We start from the raw sequence: 19,073 nt of genomic DNA, 5'->3' as shown, positions 1-19,073 counted from the left end.
TAAAGCTATTTTGTGTTTCTTTAAAGAAATGAATAGGATTATGATGTAGAAATATTTCCTCAAAGTTATTCGAGTGGCTATATTTAAGCCCTCCATTGTTCACTCTGATGACTCATGATTGTTGTGCCAAGTACAACTTGAATCACATCATCAAGTTTGCAGATTATACCACGGTAGTGGGCCTCATCAGCATGACGACGACTCGGCATACAAAGAGGAAGTGAACTAACTCGGCGTCTGGTGCGACAATAACAACCTGTCACTGAATGTCAACAAGAGAAAGCAAATCATTGTCGACTTCAGGAGGAAGCACGCGGTACATGCTCCACTCGCAATCCATGGTACTGCCGTAGAGTTAGTGAGAAGCATCAAGTTTGTAGGGGTGCACATTACAGATGATCCGACATGGACTATACACACCACTTCCCTCATCAAAAAGGCACAGCAGTGCCAAGGATGAGGAGAACAAACCTTCCATCTCCTATCCTCACGATGTTCTACAGAGACACCATAGAGAGCGTTCTGACCAGCAGCCTCCCAGTCTGGTATGGCAGCTGCACCGCCTCAGACCAGAAATCTCTCTAGAGAGTGGTGAGGACAGCAGAGAAAATCATCAGAACCTCACTTCCATCCATACAAGGTCTATCTGCCTCAGCAGAGCCTCCAAGATGGTCAGGGATCCCACCCATCCTGACCATGGACTATTCAGCCTTCTGCCCTCTGGTAAACGTTACCACTGCATGCGGTGCAAGACTGCCAGACTTAATAAAAGCTTCTTCCCACAGGCCATTAGACTACTCAACTCCCTTTAACAATACACACCACATTTATTTTTATTTTACTTTATACCCAGAAACAAAGAACTATTATGATCACTATTTATAACTTACACCCCCATCTTCATATGTAGCTACTTTGTGCAATAATTTTAATGTTCTCTCTGTGAGCACCTTATCAACATTTTCCAGTGCTAAGTTACAATACCAGTTACACTGTGCAATAATCACTGGAACAATGTCAATAGTTTCTATATACAATGTGCAGTATTTTATTCCTTTGTGCAATATATATATACATATTTCTTGTTGTATTTATACTATGTCTTGTCTATGCAGACTAATGTGTCTTGTCTTTTGCACTTACCTTTATGTATATTGTATATTCGCACATCGGAGTTTGGAGAAACGCAATTTTGTTTAGCTCTGCACTGCTTGTTGTATAGTCTGAATGACACTAAAGCTGATTTTGAGTTTGACTGACTTCACGTCGGCACTATACGGTTTGTGGCCGTACATCAGCACGGAAGATTTTTGGGAGCGGACCGGATCGGGCCGTGTGGTTTCTTGTGCTGTCGTCGCGTGCCGATCGGGTAAGTTACATTCGCTGTCGTTTGTGCTCGTGTCGTTTCTGCAGAAGCTGCTCAGAAGATTCGCAAAGTGCATTTACACACTGATGGGACATCGCGCGGATGCTCCCACGACGTCAGAATTGAGGGAGAATAGATTTTGTGTCGGCTCGCGGGGATACCAGAACGCTGAATGCACCAAATTAACACCGCGGGGCTCGCGTGGCTGCTGTATGAATAAATGCAGAAATAAATATCTAAATACAGAAAGGGTGGAGGAAGCCCAGACAGTCGCTTCGATTAACGCTCATACATATTAAGACTAAATCGAAGATTTTTAAGAAAATGTTTCAGTTCAGTGACTGTGGATATTTACACGTGCAAACTAGTTTCTCCAGCGTTAGTCTGTCAAATTCTGCATTGGATTATAAATTACTTTGAAAAGAGAAATAAAGGTTGGGAAGTTTAATACTGGCCAGAAAAAGGTGCCTTAATTCAGAATAATCGGGATTAATCATGTGTATTATTGTATTGTATTGTATTGTATAGACAGTTATTAATTTAAATGAGATCTTGCATCTGAACCTGGATTACTATGTTAATGAGGTGAGTGTGTGTCGGGGTCTAGATTTATGATCCAAAATCAAGTACTGAATTTTGTACTTACTGAAAGTGATTCAGGTTCCTGGGCAGGATTGAAAACCCCCATTTACCATGTATGAATGCAAAGTGACCAATCACTTACAATAACTGTTCGGTTAGTTACCTGTGACTAACTAAAATATAGGCCCTTAAAGTGGACTTGCATTTATGGCATTTAGTTACCAACAGTGGTAACTTTGCAGTGGTGGAACTTGAAACTTCTGATTACTAGTTGAGAACCCTAACCACTGAGCCACCACAGCACCAATGCATTGAAAATATTTCACCATTCAGTTGCGCTCTGTGTTTACTCTGATGGAGCAAACCTTTCTGTCAAACTTCCATTCTGACTATTGCACAACAACAGCTGCAGCGGTCTGGCACTGGAGTCCCATTCTTATGTAACACCGTATTCGTAGAAAGAATGTGGCTCTGCACGTTGTGATGGTCATCTGTTTTTTTTTCTTTCGTTGTTCCCTGTTCCACCACTAGGGGGCGCACACGTCAAAGTCAGCGTGTTGGGCCCCTTAGCGGCATTTACAGTAATGACCTCTTCTCTCCTCAGTCATACAATCAGTGAACTCTCCCGGTGAACGAGATGTTTAGTAGAGCAACGGCACAGGTGAGTAGAGCCTTCCAGCTTACGTTTGACACGGTTTGGGGGGTTTTGGCGCTAAATTAAATGCTTTTTGTTTAATTTGTTTAAGTTATTCAGACAGATGGTCAGACATAATACAACAGATACCAGTCTCATCTTGGAGAGATGTAAGTACCGTTTGAACGTTACTGCACACATACTCATCAATGGTACGTGAGGAAAATGACTCCATATTGTTTCTTGGTTCATTTTGGGATATTTTATTGATAACTTATTTTTAAAACATTTCTGACATCCCCACCTGGAAATATTTTTTCATTGAGTCAATGGTACAGAACCACAGAGAAATGTATGAATTCACAGATCATAATATAATGTTCAGAGAGAAATACAAAATTTCTTTAAAAAATGTCAAAAATAATAAAGCAAAAGGGTAATTACTTGAAACATTTACATATTTTATTTGATACAAGTGTGAGATTTGTATCTTGTACTTCTTTTCACTCTGTGTGAATCCTCAGTGTTGTGAAACAGATGTGCACGTTACACTTCAGCAAGTCGCTTCGGGCGTTCTTGTAGATGCAGAGCCCTGCCCGCCCTTCTCATCACACACTGCTGGCTGGTATGAGGCCCTGGTCCTGTCCGGTCCTGGTCCTGCTCCATACCCGTAATTAGACAGCGCTCCGTACCCGGACAGCGTGCCGTAATTAGACAGCGCTCCGTACCCGGACAGCGTGCCGTAATTAGACAGCGCTCCGTACCCGGACAGCGTGCCGTAATTAGACAGCGCTCCATACCCGGACATTGGGTGCCATGCTGGAACAACACAAGTATCAGCGTGACTGAGCTAAACTTGTTGTCAAAGAAAAGCTTGAAATTCTTATTCTCTTTTCTTCCATAGGACAACCTTTATGACCGTTTTTCTGTCTAAATGTGTTAAAAGAATTAAAATAAACCCGCACACATATATTTATATTGTGCACAAATACTTGATCATTTATAACATCCAAACACATTGTCAGCAAAGATATCATTGCAAAATACTCCTGATCACACAACACTGGGCTGAAAAAAAAAACAAAAAAACTGAATTTCTGGACATGTAAAATAAAAAAACACTTTTCTAAAACCTGACAACTTTTACTTTTTAAAAAACATGTACTGGATAAGGGTCTTCAGAAAACTGCCTATGCATTAGTTGGTTAATTTGGGTTAAGTTGAGTTAGATTGGCTTGGGTTTAATTGGGTTTGGTTTAGTTGTGTTGGGTTTGGGGCTGAAACTTGAATTTTGAACATGATTAGGTTTTTTCTAACAGCTTTTAAACAGAGTGAAAATTAAGCATGTGACATTGAATTGGCGCTCGAGGAATGTTCCCTGCACGTTTCAGGAATGCCACCCGGCTAGGAATTCTGACCATGAAATTCCTTACTAAAGCCATTATCGTTAACACAGTATAATCCACTACATGGCGGAATAAAGGAAACCCCTCACAGATCCGATGGGTTATGTGTTGGGAGCTTCCTGTCCAGTATCAGATATTCCAGATGAGGGTTTTGGGGCTCTAGGGTTAGGGTTCAAAGGTTATAGGGGTGCTCTGATGAACCAAGGCTTTTACTTAAGTTTTTAGACCATGCTACATTAAGGCTTCACCAATGTTTAATATTTTTTGCAATGAATACTGAGGACAATCACAATATTCAAAGCTATAATCCCAGCATATCATGCAGCTATACTAAAGCACAGTACATTGATATTATATTAAAAATATTATATTTCCTGCTCTCTCCCTCCCTCAGCGGTTAACCGGGTACAGCTCCTGGGTCGTGTGGGGCAGGACCCCGTTATGAGACAGGTGGATGGGAGGAACCCTGTTACCATCTTCTCCATGGCGACTAACGAAATGTGGCGGTCTGGAGACGGAGAGTCCTCACACACAGGCAGGACGTACCCCGCCCCCCTCACTGGGCCCCATGTCATTCCTTTAGACTTTGAGAGAATAAAAATCAATTAAGAAACAATAATATAATTTTAAGCCTTTTTTGTTTATTCTACAATGTTGCTTTCCTTGTTAAATGGTTGACATTTTTAAGTGTTTTGTATTGCTTGTTTTTAATTCATCTTTTATTTGTTCAATTCCACATCTCATTTATGTTTATCTAATAATGTGACACTTTGGTTGACATCTGTTGTCTTTAACTGTGCTATATAAATAACGTTGTTGTTGTATTTTCTACTTTTGCAGGTGATGTCAGTCAGAAGACAACATGGCACAGGATCTCTGTGTTCAAGCCTGGTCTACGAGACGTGGCCTATCAGTTTGTAAAGAAAGGGTAAGCAAAGTGACAGACTCCACCCGACGTGAACTCACAGCAGATGCTCTCTCCCTACCATCTCACACGCTGATTGCGTGCATTTTGTTTAAATATCATCCAGGTCTCGCGTACTTGTCGAGGGGAAACTAGACTATGGAGAGTATGTGGACAAAAACAATGTGAGAAGACAAGCTACCACCATCATAGCAGGTTAAAAATCACATAGCAGCTCAATTCTCCTCCGATATCTTGGCTTTCAGTGGCTGTGGAAAATATAACTTGCTGTCAAAATGTTTTTCTCTCTCTACCTCCACAGATAACATCATCTTTCTAAGTGACAACATACGGGACAGAGTCTGAGGCCCTTGCTCTGGTCATCTGGAAAACAGAAGAAGAGTGAAAATGTGTTGTATTATACTATTTTTGTTTCTGTAGAGTGAGTTTGTGATACTAGAATGAAGACATTGTTTATAACAAATGTATATGTGACTAGACACTGACATAACAGCTCACACACATCTAACAAGGACTTTCACTCTGGTTGGCAAAAACAGTTGAACTTATTTGAACTTGTTTGCTCTTTAGCTGATGTGTTCTGTATCATTTTGTAAATCACAAAACAAACAAACAATTAATTTTTTGTTATTTAAAGTCTCCTCTGTGTTTGCCTGACACATGCCCTCTAAACTGAAAACAACTGAAAGCAAGTGTTCACTGGGTTTGGACAACAAACCTCCCCTATCTCTCTGGCTTTCTCTGTGCGTCCTTCTGTTCAGTTATATTTAGCTCGTTGTCATCAACACCTTTGGTTTCATTATCATTTCCAGGGTATATTTGGGCTTCATAACCAGTTTCAGTACTGGTTCTGAAGTCCCCTCACACTCCACTGCTACTCATGAGCACTGTCCTCCTCCCAAACATTTTTGTATCTGTGCAGCTACAGACCACTTCATTCTATTAATAATTAACGAGACTTTCTAATATTTTACTGTTTATTTTTGTTTAAAAAGTGTCACCAGGAGCCAGTGTCCCAGCTCAGGGATGCACATGGTGGGCGGGTCCGGGTCGTAGGTATTCTTGGCTTTATATGGTTCGCTGGTGCATTTGTTCTCATCACCAGTAATTGGTTGTCGTTCGTGTCAATAGATGTACTAAACTGTCACTGGCTGAGGTTCCTGTCCATCTCCAGTGACTAACGCGGCTTTAATTCTAAGTTCTTATGTGATTGGCTTGGACTCGGCTCAGTAGGGCGGGTTCTTGGAGGTTGAACTGTATGTTTTGATGGCTTAAAACTAGTTTTCAGACAGGACGGAGATAACGTTAATGCTCCCCACCATGTGTGATGGTGCAAAGCAAGCTTTGTTTGCTCTGAAACGTTAACCGAAAAGCGTGTGGACTGCATGTTTGAGTGGTGAAGCGCGTTTCCCCACCCACACATTCCTGTCTGCAAGGCGTCATACCGGAGGAAACGGGGAGAGTCGCTCGCGAGGCCAGCCTGGTTTGTCCGTGCACAGGCGGAATCTTCCACACACCAACTTATTAGACTTCCCACGCCTAACGTTTGGAAAGCCAGTGAAGAAAGAAGACTTCACCGTACGAGCCTGTATGAACTTTTGTCGAGAGAACTGGAAGCCGTGGTTCCGTGTCGCTGCTGTGGCTCTTGTGGTCTCCGCGCGTCTGTGATTAGTAACGCGAGATATGGAAACGCTGGACAGTGCCGAGCCGTTTCTGCAGTGGGACCGCAACCTCAGCGAGTTGTCGGAGACCTGTGAACACGACGCTGTCCTCTACAGCACGGTACGTTGAAGTTTCTTAAAGTAGTTACGGGACTTGCTTGGCTTCCTGTGTAAGACTGGCCAGTGGCGTACTTGCAATGTAGCAACTAGTGTCCGAATCGCAGGTCCGGCAGCAGGCCGAAATATCGGATACCGAACAAGTTTGATGCTTAAGTTTGCTGTACATTTATTTGCAATATCCTGAAAGTCTTTGATGCGCTTTTAAATGCCATCAGAAGAATACGTTACCGGGGGTTCCCGACTCCTTTCACTCCTGTAGAATAAAGTTGAAATGCAAACGTCCCGACGAGCTGGAGAGCTGACAGAAACTAACTGTGGATTAATTATTATAACGATGATGACAGTAACTGCACTGATCCGTGTCATATATCGATTAACCCGCACGTCAGTTCACTTAAAGTTATAAACATTTCTTATAAAAACTTTAACAGTAGCTGCCTTTCGAGCTTGCTATATGGGGGTAGATGAAGTTGTTCGTTGTATAATGATAGATGTGTGTTGCAGAGGCCAGACTGTGGCTTTTGTGCACTGCTGCATGGGACGGAGTGTTGGGTGTTGACTGGTTGAGCAGTCATGCCTTGACTAGTCTCACTTCCAGCTGTTAGGAACGAGTTTGGGATGGCCACTAGGAGTTGAGTTTCAAGGCCCCGGCGGTGGTGCTCTAGTTTCACTGAGACGACTCAAAGTAAAGACCCTAAAATTGTTTGTGTGCAGATGCGTTTGCAGCTTTTGGGGGTGCAGAGCTCTGTTCAGTCTTGATATGCTGAAGTCTGAAAGCATGTCTTGTGCATGGGGCATACTGTGGCACGGAACTGTGCAGTGAGTGGTTTATATGGGAGCACATTCACAGAACGGGCTCTTTGTGCTGGGATCCGTCCTGGTTCACCCCCACGTCCTGGGTATGCAGACGCTCTCCTGCGCTCCGAGTGCCCCCCCCAACACACACACACACACACACACATTGCATCCTCACTTTCCCTGCTCCTGGCCCTGTGGGGGTCTGTTGACGTGGAATTCCTCACGGCAGTGCTAGCTGGTGCTCAGCTGTAGCCTTTCCTGGGAGTCACAACCTCAGACCTCACCCACCTTGCGGGTCATAATAATTCCGAAAGTATTGGCACGGATTCGTGGGTAACTCCTTGCAGTAATTTTATAATGAAAAGGTGCCATGTTCTTTGTCCAGCCATTGTAGCAAAAATCTGTGCTCCATGTTTCTTGCGAGGTCACAGAACTGATCAGCCTGGTAAAGACTTGGTTAGCCTTGGGGACTAGTCTCGCCCCGCTGGAACCTGCTCGGGGGGGTCTCCTGCCAGGTTCTCCCAGGATGCTGAGGGTGGGGCCAAGATGGCAGAGGCCGGGCACTGCATTATGGCAGCAAAGGGGTGATCACATGGCAGGCTCTGACACAGCGCGAGTTCAGCATGGGCCGCCAGACAGAGGCTTCTGCATCGGAATGATGTCACCTGCATCAGTTCTTCTGTGTCCTTAATCTTGTTGAATTTCCGTTTAACAGCTCAGTGTGCATCTGTCTAGCACTGGCCTGCATCTTCTTACCTGTACAAAACCCAGGTGTTTAGTTACCTGGGTGTGGAGTTGGGGACTGGTCCCAGATCAGCAGCAGGACGTAGAGTGGGGGACTGGTCCCAGATCAGCAGCAGGCTGACAACAGGATGTGCTTTTTTTAAGTTCAGCCTGGCACCCACATGAGCACCGCTGTGCTCCACATGTTGAAACCCAAAATTGAAGAGGCCTTTGTGCTGTGGGCCGTGTTTAGCTGGGAGTAGGAAAGGCCACAGAGCGACTGTTCAGACTGTCTCAGCTAAATGTGGCTCTGTGCAGTCATCGGGCATCTGCACTGCTAACTTTTGCCTTCATTGCTTTTTTGTGAAATTATACTTAAGGAAAAATGAAAGGATGCATTTAATGTTTTCATTACAAGATCTGTCTAAAGCAGCTTGAAACATTAAATGAGAGGCTGTGGTTGTAAACTGGTCTTTTGGGAGATCTTCAGTGTCTACAGAAATCTATGGCGCTTATTCAAAATATGCTGAAATCTTTTTCATTCCCAGACAGGGCAACTGCCCTTCATGCCCACTCACTTTACGTTCTTATAAACAACGCCAGATCGCCAAGCCGAAGCATGTTCTACGTCCGCCCACGTTCTGAAACTAGATCTTGGGAACTGGAACCTTGTGTACAAATGCCTTGTTTACTTTTGTATTCAAATATCTGACACTTGTTTGCACTTGTCATTGCAGTAGAGTCAGAACAGGGTGACATTTAAGCGGGTGAGCTGTAACTTCATGCCCCGGGGGGACACTTTGAGCTCCCTGACATTTTGGTTGTGTGTGTGTAGATATGCATGCACTTTTCACTTTACATTCGTCTGTACTGAGTTCTCTGCCTTATTGTTTTTATTTGCATTCATGCTGAATGCACGTTTTAAAGGTTTTTATGGTTTGTTTACCAGCGCTGCAGTGTGCACGTTCCTCACAACACAGCAGCTCTGGGGTTAATGCAGCACGGCGTAACTCCATATTCCCAACGTGAGCTAACGTCTCCGTCGCAAGAGAACTTGAACAGATTTCTCCTGCCCCACCAAGAACACACTTGTGTTTTGCACACAGTGTGATTTCTTTGTGACGGAAGGCCTTTTGGTTACTGGAAAGTTTATATTTAGATTTGGGTGTAAGCCTTAATCTTTTGTACATCGCCGTGTAGAAAACCACTGTGAAGAGAGAGAGTGTGTGTGTGTGTGTGTGTGTGTGTGTGTGTGTGTGTGTGTGTGTGTGGTGGCGTGAGAGGCAGGGAGCAGGCTGCTATTGAAAGCCTTTCTTATGCTGTGTGTTTGGCTTGGTCCCACCTCTCCTGACAGAGCACTCTCTCTCTCTCTCTCTCTCTCTCTCTCATACACTCTCTCTCTCTCTCTCTCATATGCGCTCTCTCTCCCCCCATGTCCCTGTGCGGAGGGTGGACACAGTGCAGTCTGTTCTCCAGCTGACCACAGCTTCTTGGGGCTCTTCAGCGACACACGCATACATACACACACGTCCTTCTTCTCGCCTCATGTATGCACTCATGGTATTTGCGCATGCTTGAGCTGATTTAATACTTTGTGTAATGCAATTTGAGCCTGGGTTTGGCCATGGAGAGAGAGACACCACACACACACACACACACACACACCCACACCGCAGATTCTCTCATTACACAGGCTCATTTCCCTCTGAGTCCTTGCCCTGTAGCCGGCTGGCCTTTCACTCCTGGTGTCTCGCTGACCTTCAGTGTGTGCCGTGTTCCCAAGCGCTCCATCTCAGACTGCACTAAGAATGTGTACCCTGGGGTGGGGAGGATATAGTAACTGGGGGCGTATTTGCGGCTTCCAGTGGAGGGACTAGGGGCGTGTTTGGGGCTCCCATGACAGGCTGTGTGCTCTGGAGGTGTGTTTTGAGGCGCGAGGGATTGTGCAGGTGTTGAGGCTCCGTATGGACGAGCGCATGTGCCGCCTTTAGCGTGACCCATAACCCTAAAGCTCCCAGAACTGTTTCCTGGTTTGTTTGGACATGGAGGCTGCTTCCTTTACGTCCACGTGTTCCTGAGGTCAGTGTGGTAGGTAGAGAAGAGGGATGATGTTTACAGGGAAGCAGCCATTTCCTGTCTTAACTGACATCATATAACTGCTGCCTAAGGACCCCCCCCCCCCAATACAGTCACAGCCGTGTGTGCGTGTGTCTTTGTACTCAAACTTCTTTCATCTCCAGACTCCTCAAATAGTCCCACATTTCATGCTTAACCCAAACAATCATGGTGGAGATGCTGCCAAGTGGGTGGAGCTGAGTCAGACCTACCACTGGGGAAGAGGTGGGCAGTGCTATGGCTATGGCCTGGTGGGTGGAGTTGTGGGTGGATCTCAGCAGCAGCGGGTGCACTTCACATGCCGTGTGGCAGATGCTGGCCTGTGTGGAGTCTCCACCCCCCAGACTCTGTCTCTGCCCCACTTAAGCCCTTCCTGTCTTTAGCTTCAGTAGTGTTCACACAGCTGTGTTCATGCTGATTACGGCTGGCATGGCAACCTCTGCCCACTGTAGCCTTTGACCTTTCACCCTCAATAAAACCATGATGGGGTTGCATTCAGTTGCTATGAAACAAATACTCAGTGACCCCTTCCCCCTCCACCCTCCAGGTACCGGTCTGTCAGAGGCGAAACACTGACTGTGCGCACAACGTCTGAGGGCTGGATGGTACCTCCATCCAAACTAGACGAGGTGTGCAGATGTGGGATGGTTTTGTTCCAGGTTGCTCAATCTCTGCACCACCCAGAGTCCACCGGCCCCCAGAATGAGGGCAGATGACGTAACGGTGGTGTGTTGCTGACTCCTGTTGGACACTGTTGTTGTCAGTGGTTAAAATCCCAGTAAGATGAAAACGTCCAAAGGTCATGTCAGCCTACGCACTCAGTAAAGGTCAAGGTACAGGCACGCTGGATGACCTTTGCTCCTTGAGTGTGCACATGCCTGCCTGTGTGTGTGTGTGTGTGTGTGTCTGTGTGTGTTTAACACGGAGCACATCTGTTTTGCTAATTGGAATAGAATGTGTGCATCACTAGAGCAGCTACCACAACACACACACACAAACATCTAACCCCTAATGTGGTGCACGCACACACGGCCTCCACTGGACTACGTACTGCCAACGTGCCCACTAGGCACTACAGTGCCCACTACAGTGGTTCCTGTCTCTTAAGGAGCCTGTACAGTTTTCATCTCCACAAGCCTCTCCAGATGGGCCAGAGCTCTTGGAGTGTTTATCGTTGGAAATTTATTCCTTTCTGAGTGGAGGCACACACGTCCATCTGCAGCTGCTCCTGCTCGCATGCTGTGAACAAAAAAGGCCTGTGTTGTGTAATGTTGAGCTGACCCTCAGCACAGCCCACCAGCCTGCAGCCTAGCAGGCATCTGAGACAGAGGGAGGACCAGTTTGACCAGAGCCGTACCTTCCTGCGCCCGTTTCCTGGTCTGAACGTGTTCTGTGTCTGTGCTGAGATGTGGAGGATCCGTTTGCTCTCTGTGTGGTAGAGGCACCATCCATCTGTCTGGGATGCGTCACCGTAATCATTTGGCCACACCCCCCACCAGCGTTACACATAATTGCACATCCTGTTCGCAGCTCATCCCAGACTCGCGTAATGACAGTCGGTAGTCAGTAGTGCCATTCCGCCGGGCTACTGCTACAGCACGGCCACGCGTGTCCGCAATGCGGAGTCCGTTGATTCATCGGTTAAATTGTGAAGTGTCTCTGTGGCAGGGCCAGGCCTGTGTGGGGCTTGGCTGGGGGGCTTCACTCGTGGGGGTGGCCCGGTGTGGGGCACAGCTCAGGGTGGGATGTTGTCTGAACAAATGCTGTGTTAAGGTCCGGGAAAAAGAGAATATATGATATGTATACACACACATAATACACTTTCCAGCAGTTCACAGTAGTGTGTCCCTGAACAGACTGAGTCGCTGAGAATGTGAGGAATGACAGAAGTTGGAAAGACTGTGACTTGGTCGGTCCCGAGGCACACACGCACACACACTCTGTTCCTCTCTCTCCTTCTCTTTCTTTCCTTCGTGTGCTCTCACACACACTCATCCTCTCCCCAGCTTTGTATGTGTGTGTAATTGAGTCCACATGTTGGGTTTCGTGCCCAGTTCTACCCTCCCACCCCTCAGATGAGTCCTGTTACCCTGTTTTTTCATCTCCTTTGTTGTCATCTGTTGACTGTTTCTCACGGCTAGAGACGTGCCTGGCCTTTTCCTGTGTGTCCTAACCAAGGCACCGTAAGAACATTTTAAGAATTTTCCTCTCCACAATGTGCCCACAGACCCTGAACACAACTTTAGATGACGATTTCCCCTTCCAGGGCTCAAAGTTAAAAATGTTCCGTCTTTGTAGACTGTTGCATAAAGTTACCTCCCCTGACCTCAGTGACTTCAGTGAATGCAGTGATCTGTCACAACAGGCCTGCATCACTCTGTTCAGTCCAGCACTTGTGAAAAGTGCTTTGTTGGACCTGCAGCCTGAGCTGGTGCACACAGAGCCACATTGTTACTTCAGAACTTCACTCACTCTCACTCTCACACACACACACACACACAAACAACTTTACACAACATATCAGGATCAGTGTCCTGTTTAACCGCAGTGGCCCAGAGCAATGCATTATGGGAAGAGCCGGAGCCGCTCATGAGTGCGGAGGATCAGCTGCACGCGGCTTCAGGCTCGGTGGCGATGGGCAGCGTCAGCAAATAAACATCTGGCACGCACACACACACCCGAACTTATTATTATACACACATTTCTTTTGCACGTTGACCACAGTCAAGGCTCTATCAAGGTAACACCAGAGTGAGTGTGTGAGGGCTCGTGGGGTCCCGCGGATAGTGCGGGTGTTAAACACCTCTGGGAGTTCAGTGGATCTGCCAGCAGTTTCGCTGAGCTGAAGCATTATGCACTCTTCTCAGGAACTAGAGGCTGGAGGGTGTGTCATGAGTCACACTAAATCAAATTAAAATCAAGTTACATTTATTTATCCAGCACGTTTTACAACAGACATCGTCACAAAGCAGCTTTATAAATATCTAAGCCCCCAGTGAGCAAGCCAAGGGTGACAGTGGTGATGGAAAAACTCCCTCGAGAGTAGCACATCCAGGACGTAACACACAGCAGAGCTCCTATGGACTTTAATGTACATTATTATAATGAATTATTTTATTTTATATATCATTTATTATAATTAATGTTTTGATGCATTTCGAGTCTGGGTTGTTTTTTTTTGTCATACATGCGCTGAAAATTATTATTAATTATAAATTATTGAGTTTAATTTTAGAATAAATAGATTGGAATATCCTAATAAAAAATTCTGTAAATTCTACTGTGTGTGTAAAACGGTGAATGAGTTATATCTCAAAATCGGTTATAATACAGAATCCTCCTATATTTTCAAGTTCTTTAAGAGGGTGTGCAGGAACGTGAGCGCTTTTTGTGGATTTAGTTCGGAGGCAGCCATGCATAGGAAGAGGGCCAGAGGGAGGGGCTATGTGCCCTTGAGCACACTGATTGGAGAAAGTATGGTCATGTGGAATCTGATTGGTGGAATGAGCGTGTGCTTGTGCTGTGGTTTGCTTTGACTAGCCTGTGGCTGTGGAATGTTGGATCTGACAGAGTGTGCCCAGAAGCGTTTAAATTCTGTTAGTATGAGATTAAACACCAAACATCATGAACACCGTGTTGTGGCTCTGAAGGTGTACCTGCACTGGGACGTGGGTACTGGGACATGTGCACTGGCTCATATTCATAATTTGTATCGGTGCAGTTTTATTAACAGTTTTGAATTTAGATGTAAATGCTATGTATTCATCTACTCTTCTCTGTAAATAATGAAATGTGATTAAAATGACTGCAACATTTCACATCAAATGTGGTCACAGAATGTGTGCGCGCATGTGTGCGTGCACACGCTCTGACTGAACAAATGTTTCTGGCCCGAGTCCCATGCTGAAGTTGAGGAAGCACTTTAACTTTGCTGAAACTACATTTACTGCTCTGCTGGTGGTATCCTCGATGCCTTTTGAAAAATAAACTAATCTAAGCAACATAGAAGAACAACTTCGTGTCATGTGACTGGTGTGACAGGACAGGTTAACCTCCATCTCCCCCACAGCACTTCACCGAGCTCCTAGATGACCTTTCCCAGGAGGCTTTGCTGGGTCAGTTGCTGAGTGACCCCTTCCTCTCTGGGAGGGGCGGAGCCATGGATGTGGAGGAGGAGCTAACCCGTACCTCTCCGGCACCACCACCTATCCAGGTGGAGCACAGTTACTCACTGAGCGGCGACTCACGGCCGCAATCGCCACTCTGCCACCTGCTCGGAGAGACGGCCAGCGAGCTCGGTAAGAGTACTGCACACACCTGCCCCCACACACCTGCCCCCACACACCTGGTTTTGATGGACGGTTCCTTGCCGCTGTGTGCAGGGGACTCGGATGGAGAGGAGTGGCTTATGCAGAAGGGGGGCGGGCCTCTGAGTGTAGAGCCCCTGCTGACCAACTCTACCGCCCTGCTGCCTGCTCTCACCCTCACACCACCAAACACGGTGACCACGGCCACACCTACACTCCCGCATGCCCACCAGGTCAGCCTGGACCAGGTAAAACCCCAGTATTCTGTTAATATGATCTGTTTACCTACTGAGGCAATGTGAGTGTGTCACTACAGAGTGAGCTCAGCAGTGATGTCATTGCGAGTGTGTTGTTAAAGCTGCACCTGCAGTGAATTTTCTGTGTGGTTCTCTGATTGGTGCAGGTGAAGAAGGATGGTGAGAGCTCTATGCCACAGGTTAAACTGGAACCACATGAGGTTGACCAGTTCCTGAACCTCTCCTCTAAAGGCAAGTGTCACATGCAGCGTGGTGCCCATATCTGCCCTGAACATGAGTAAACTGTCCAGCCATTTACCATGAGGGTTTGAAATGCACTCTGGAGGTCACTGGACATAAACCGTTTGGCGTCTAGTTATACTGACGTTGTACTAACATTGGGGTAATATGCTAACATTGTATTAACATTGCGGTAACACTGTAGTTGTACTACGGTGTTGATGTAGTACTAAGGCGTTGACGTTGTGGTAACGTTGTACTAGCACTGTACTAACGTTGTGGTAACGTCCTGCGTGTTCTCTGCAGTGCTGGAGCGTCTCCAGATGCCCCCAACGCCCCCTAGCTCTCATGGCAGTGACACCGAAGGCAGCCAGAGCCCCGTGCACCCCTGTACCCACACCAGCCCTGCGCAGAGCTCACCAGGCCTGAGGGTGGTGCCTCGTACCCCCACCACGCCCTCCAGCTCCCCCCTGCTGACTGCACCACACGTGAGTATGAGGCAGGAATGCCCTGGCAATGCCCTGCTCATGATGAAGCCCTGACAATCCCCTGATAACTCTCCCTCCCCCACACAGAAGCTCCAGGGTTCTGGTCCTCTGCTGTTAACAGAGGAGGAGAGGCGGACGTTGATCGCGGAGGGCTACCCCGTGCCCACCAAGCTCCCGCTCACCAAGTCTGAGGAGAAAGCCTTAAAAAAGATCCGCAGGAAGATTAAGAACAAGGTGCGTGCGCGCGCATGTCTCTTTTGGCTCGGATGTGCTCAACATGATCGCCAAGAAACAAAGTCTGTATTTCTTATTCTCAGATTTCTGCTCAGGAAAGTCGTAGAAAGAAGAAAGAATACATGGATGCCCTTGAGAAAAAGTAAAACCTTCTAGTACAGTCACTGCAGAACACTGCATGGTCTCTACAGTCTGTCCAGTGTTGTTGATGATAGTAGTGTGTGTGTGTGTGTGTGTGTGTGTGTGTGTGTGTGTGTGTGTGTGTGTGTGTGTGTGTGTGTGTGTGTGTGTGTGTGTGTATGTATGTGTATGGTCTTGTAATTCTCTTTGTGTCCACAGGGTGGAGACATGCTCCAATGAGAACAATGAGCTGCGCCGGAAAGTGGAGACTCTTGAAAGCACCAACAAGTAAGACAATGTCTCAGGAGTTTAAAATATTACATTCAATAATGTGTGTGTTTTACCTTTAGCTTGCTAAGAAATATAGCTGTGTTTAATTATTTACCGTTCATTTACTGGACATTTATCTACGGTTGTTGTGTGTGTGTGTGTGTGTGTGTGTGTGTGTGTGTGTGTGTCAGGTCTCTGCTCCAGCAGTTGCATGCTCTGCAGGCAGCAGTGGCAGGGAAGGTTCCTCGCTCATGCAGGATAGCCAGCACACAGACCTCCACGTGCCTCATGGTGTGAACCGTTACCCACACACCTATAACATGTGCTTGGGGCCGCATGTCTGTGTGTGTGAAAGAGCTTGCAATTCTCTTTCTGTGTTGTAGGTAGTGGTGCTGTGTTTTGCTGTGTTCCTGGGAAGCTTCTACCAGAGTCCCTGTTCAACCATCACAAAGACTGACTTGTCCAGAGAAATCTCCATGCAGGAGTACACTGCTACAGGTATAGTGTGTGTGTGTGTGTGTGTGTGTGTGTGTGTGTGTGTGTGTGTGTATAAATACTGCAAGCATATCAGAAAGATATAGAACAGAATTGTAGCAAACTCCTGGCCTAAAGCTCTCCTCCTTTACCATGTAACTACACATCTTTCATATTCTCTGTAGTTATTGATTATTTAGTAGCTAAATAAGAAACCTGAAGTTGGAGGTCACTGAATATGTTGTGTTGTGTTTTTTTGGACAGTGAAGTCCAGAAGTCTGCTGGAGTATGATGAGCTCAGTGGGGTGGATGAGGCCCACCTCTCTGGACTGGGCGGGGACTATCCAGAGTGGGACGGCCAAGTCAATATTCTGACAGCATGGCGCCCAGAGCCACAGCACAGACAGGCGGAGCCACAGGCAGCAGAGCCCCACCCACATTTTGTTCCCAACAATGGATCCAACATGCAAAATGGCCTTCTCATAGACCTGCACACACACAGGTAGTGTAGGGTAGACCTGCGCGTGCGCACGCGCACACACACAGGTAGTGTAGGGTAGACCTGCGCGCACACACGCGTGCCACACATCCTAAACTTCTTAATGCTCAATAAATTATTAATATAATGACAAACGATTTACTCACACACACCTGAGTGGCTGCTTCGAGGGGGAGATCTTGGTGTGTTAACTGTTATCAGAGTGGTGTTGCTGGTGATTAGCGTTTGTAACGTGACCCATGTCTGTGCTAATACTGTTTCACCTTTCCGCAGGACAGGGGAGCAGCGGGTAAATGAGAGTTCAAAGGTCATCGAGCTGGAGAGGCGGGCGAGTGAGCCGTCGTGAGGGGCAGGCTCCCGGACTGCCTGCCTGCGTCTATGAGCCTGTCTAAAGCTTTGGTCCCCAACGCTGCTTGCGTTCTTTTTTCTTTTTCTTTTAACCAAAAAAAAAAAAAAAAAAAAAAAAAAAAAAGCAAACATAAACACAACAAAAATATTTTTATTTCATTCCTTCAATATATATTGGATTTTTATACTATATTTTATGCATATTCTTTTTCCTTTTTTTGGTATACTGTACATAGCAGCTTTAGTGGAGTTTTCTTTTTTTTTTTTTTACCTCATAACTACTGATAAAGGGCTTCTCTGGTCTGTAGTCATAACTATACTACAGACGGCTGGGTCTGTGGTCATAGCTGTACTACACACGGCTGGGTCTGTGGTCATAGCTGTACTACACACGGCTGGGTCTGTGGTCATAGCTGTACTACACACGGCTGGGTCTGTGGTCATAGCTGTACTACACACGGCTGGGTCTGTGGTCATAACTATACTACAGACGGCTGGGTCTGTGGACATAGCTGTACTACACACGGCTGGGTCTGTGGTCATAGCTGTACTACACACGGCTGGGTCTGTGGTCATAGCTGTACTACACACGGCTGGGTCTGTGGTCAGGGAGAGAGTTTGTGTGCTGTCACTTTCTCCCACTGACTTCAGATGCTATGTGCTAAAATCATAAAACTGAAACGTGAAATTCTCAACAGAAATGACACACAAATGAAACAAGGTTTTGTGTTTTATGAATACAGATTGTGCTGGTGGGTGACTTTCACTATGATGTTCAGTAAGGGAATATGAGGATTATTGGTGTATGATGATCAGTTTTGGGGAAATCACCTTAATGGTCCTGAAATCTCCACTCTGTCCTGTTCACAAATATCAGTCTGAACTGATTGCAAAATGACTCTGACATTTGGAAGGATCGATCGGTCAGCCTTCAGTCAGTACACACATTCTTAACAATCCTACAGTTTGTAAATGTCACAAATATTTTCCATTCCTAAGACCAGAAGGAGAGTTTAGTGTGTTGAACATGAGGTGTTCCCACCCAATTGTGGTCTTCATTTTCACTTCACTACCCCTCACTGTTCAACCTGTTTTTGGTTGAGATGTTCTGTGCAGAACTGTTGTGATCTCTGATGTCCAACTGCCTTCAGAACCATATCACTAACCTTAAAAGGTTCCAGTAACATGGTGAACTCACTCGCACTGTATCTCCAAAGAATCTCTGTGTTTATTTATTTTTCTCTCCATCCCTGTAAGGTCAGAGTTTGTTCAGGAGTCTTATGGGGTCGCTGGTGTACGAGGGTCTGGTGGATGGTCACACACAGGCCGTGTTGTCAGGCAACGCTGTTGGTGAATGCGCTAAGCGTTGTAATGCAGTTGTGCTGCTGTAAGTGTGTGAGATGGATTTTTTCCACCACCCCCTCCCTGCTGCACTGTCTTCTGTTGTCCTGGTGTTCTTCATATCAAGTAAATATTTTCCTTAGTAAACGCAGAACTGAGTCAGTTGTATTATTTCATTATGATTAG

The 19,073-nt window shown here is 46.1% G+C and overlaps 2 protein-coding genes across 4 annotated transcripts; both read left to right on the top strand.

Moving 5' to 3' along the window:
* The first annotated feature begins 1,302 nt into the window (after nucleotides 1–1,302).
* On the top strand, nucleotides 1,303–5,544 carry ssbp1 (single-stranded DNA binding protein 1). Of its 3 annotated transcripts, none has more exons than XM_027007540.2 (7): nucleotides 1,303–1,369; nucleotides 2,553–2,609; nucleotides 2,695–2,752; nucleotides 4,383–4,523; nucleotides 4,829–4,916; nucleotides 5,020–5,108; nucleotides 5,215–5,544. In XM_027007540.2, exons 2-7 carry the CDS (start codon nucleotides 2,586–2,588, stop codon nucleotides 5,256–5,258), a joined length of 444 nt encoding a protein of 147 aa, XP_026863341.2. In that variant the 5' UTR covers nucleotides 1,303–1,369; nucleotides 2,553–2,585; the 3' UTR covers nucleotides 5,259–5,544. The 3 variants fall into 3 exon arrangements, with proteins under 3 accessions (XP_026863341.2, XP_026863342.2, XP_026863339.2); XM_027007541.2 differs by having other exon boundaries at nucleotides 4,383–4,526; nucleotides 5,020–5,077; XM_027007538.2 differs by having other exon boundaries at nucleotides 4,383–4,526.
* A 561-nt stretch (nucleotides 5,545–6,105) lies between these two features.
* Nucleotides 6,106–18,829, top strand: creb3l2 (cAMP responsive element binding protein 3-like 2). The gene is made up of 12 exons (XM_027007532.2): nucleotides 6,106–6,695; nucleotides 14,400–14,628; nucleotides 14,713–14,885; nucleotides 15,041–15,125; nucleotides 15,420–15,601; nucleotides 15,689–15,835; nucleotides 15,919–15,977; nucleotides 16,175–16,243; nucleotides 16,417–16,516; nucleotides 16,609–16,723; nucleotides 16,964–17,201; nucleotides 17,472–18,829. Exons 1-12 carry the CDS (start codon nucleotides 6,597–6,599, stop codon nucleotides 17,542–17,544), a joined length of 1,569 nt encoding a protein of 522 aa, XP_026863333.2. The 5' UTR covers nucleotides 6,106–6,596; the 3' UTR covers nucleotides 17,545–18,829.
* The last annotated feature ends 244 nt before the right edge of the window (nucleotides 18,830–19,073 follow it).

This window comes from Electrophorus electricus, chromosome 7 (assembly GCF_013358815.1).
Source record: "Electrophorus electricus isolate fEleEle1 chromosome 7, fEleEle1.pri, whole genome shotgun sequence".
Taxonomy (NCBI): Eukaryota; Metazoa; Chordata; class Actinopteri; order Gymnotiformes; family Gymnotidae; genus Electrophorus; species Electrophorus electricus.
The sequence above is the reverse complement of the archived record's forward strand: the minus strand, read 5'-3'. Positions and strand labels throughout refer to the sequence as shown.

What these genes read in the sequence shown, in the direction of transcription:
- creb3l2 (XM_027007532.2), top strand. Translation starts at nt 6,597, where the DNA reads ATGGAAACGCTGGACAGTGCCGAGCCGTTTCTGCAGTGGGACCGCAAC. An exon ending in CCTGAACCTCTCCTCTAAAG is followed by an intron (nt 15,126 to 15,419) that starts GCAAGTGTCACA and finishes TGTTCTCTGCAG; the next exon opens with TGCTGGAGCGTCTCCAGATG. An exon ending in CCCTGCTGACTGCACCACAC is followed by an intron (nt 15,602 to 15,688) that starts GTGAGTATGAGG and finishes TCCCCCACACAG; the next exon opens with AAGCTCCAGGGTTCTGGTCC.
- ssbp1 (XM_027007538.2), top strand. Translation starts at nt 2,586, where the DNA reads ATGTTTAGTAGAGCAACGGCACAG. An exon ending in TTAGTAGAGCAACGGCACAG is followed by an intron (nt 2,610 to 2,694) that starts GTGAGTAGAGCC and finishes AATTTGTTTAAG; the next exon opens with TTATTCAGACAGATGGTCAG. An exon ending in TATCAGTTTGTAAAGAAAGG is followed by an intron (nt 4,917 to 5,019) that starts GTAAGCAAAGTG and finishes AATATCATCCAG; the next exon opens with GTCTCGCGTACTTGTCGAGG.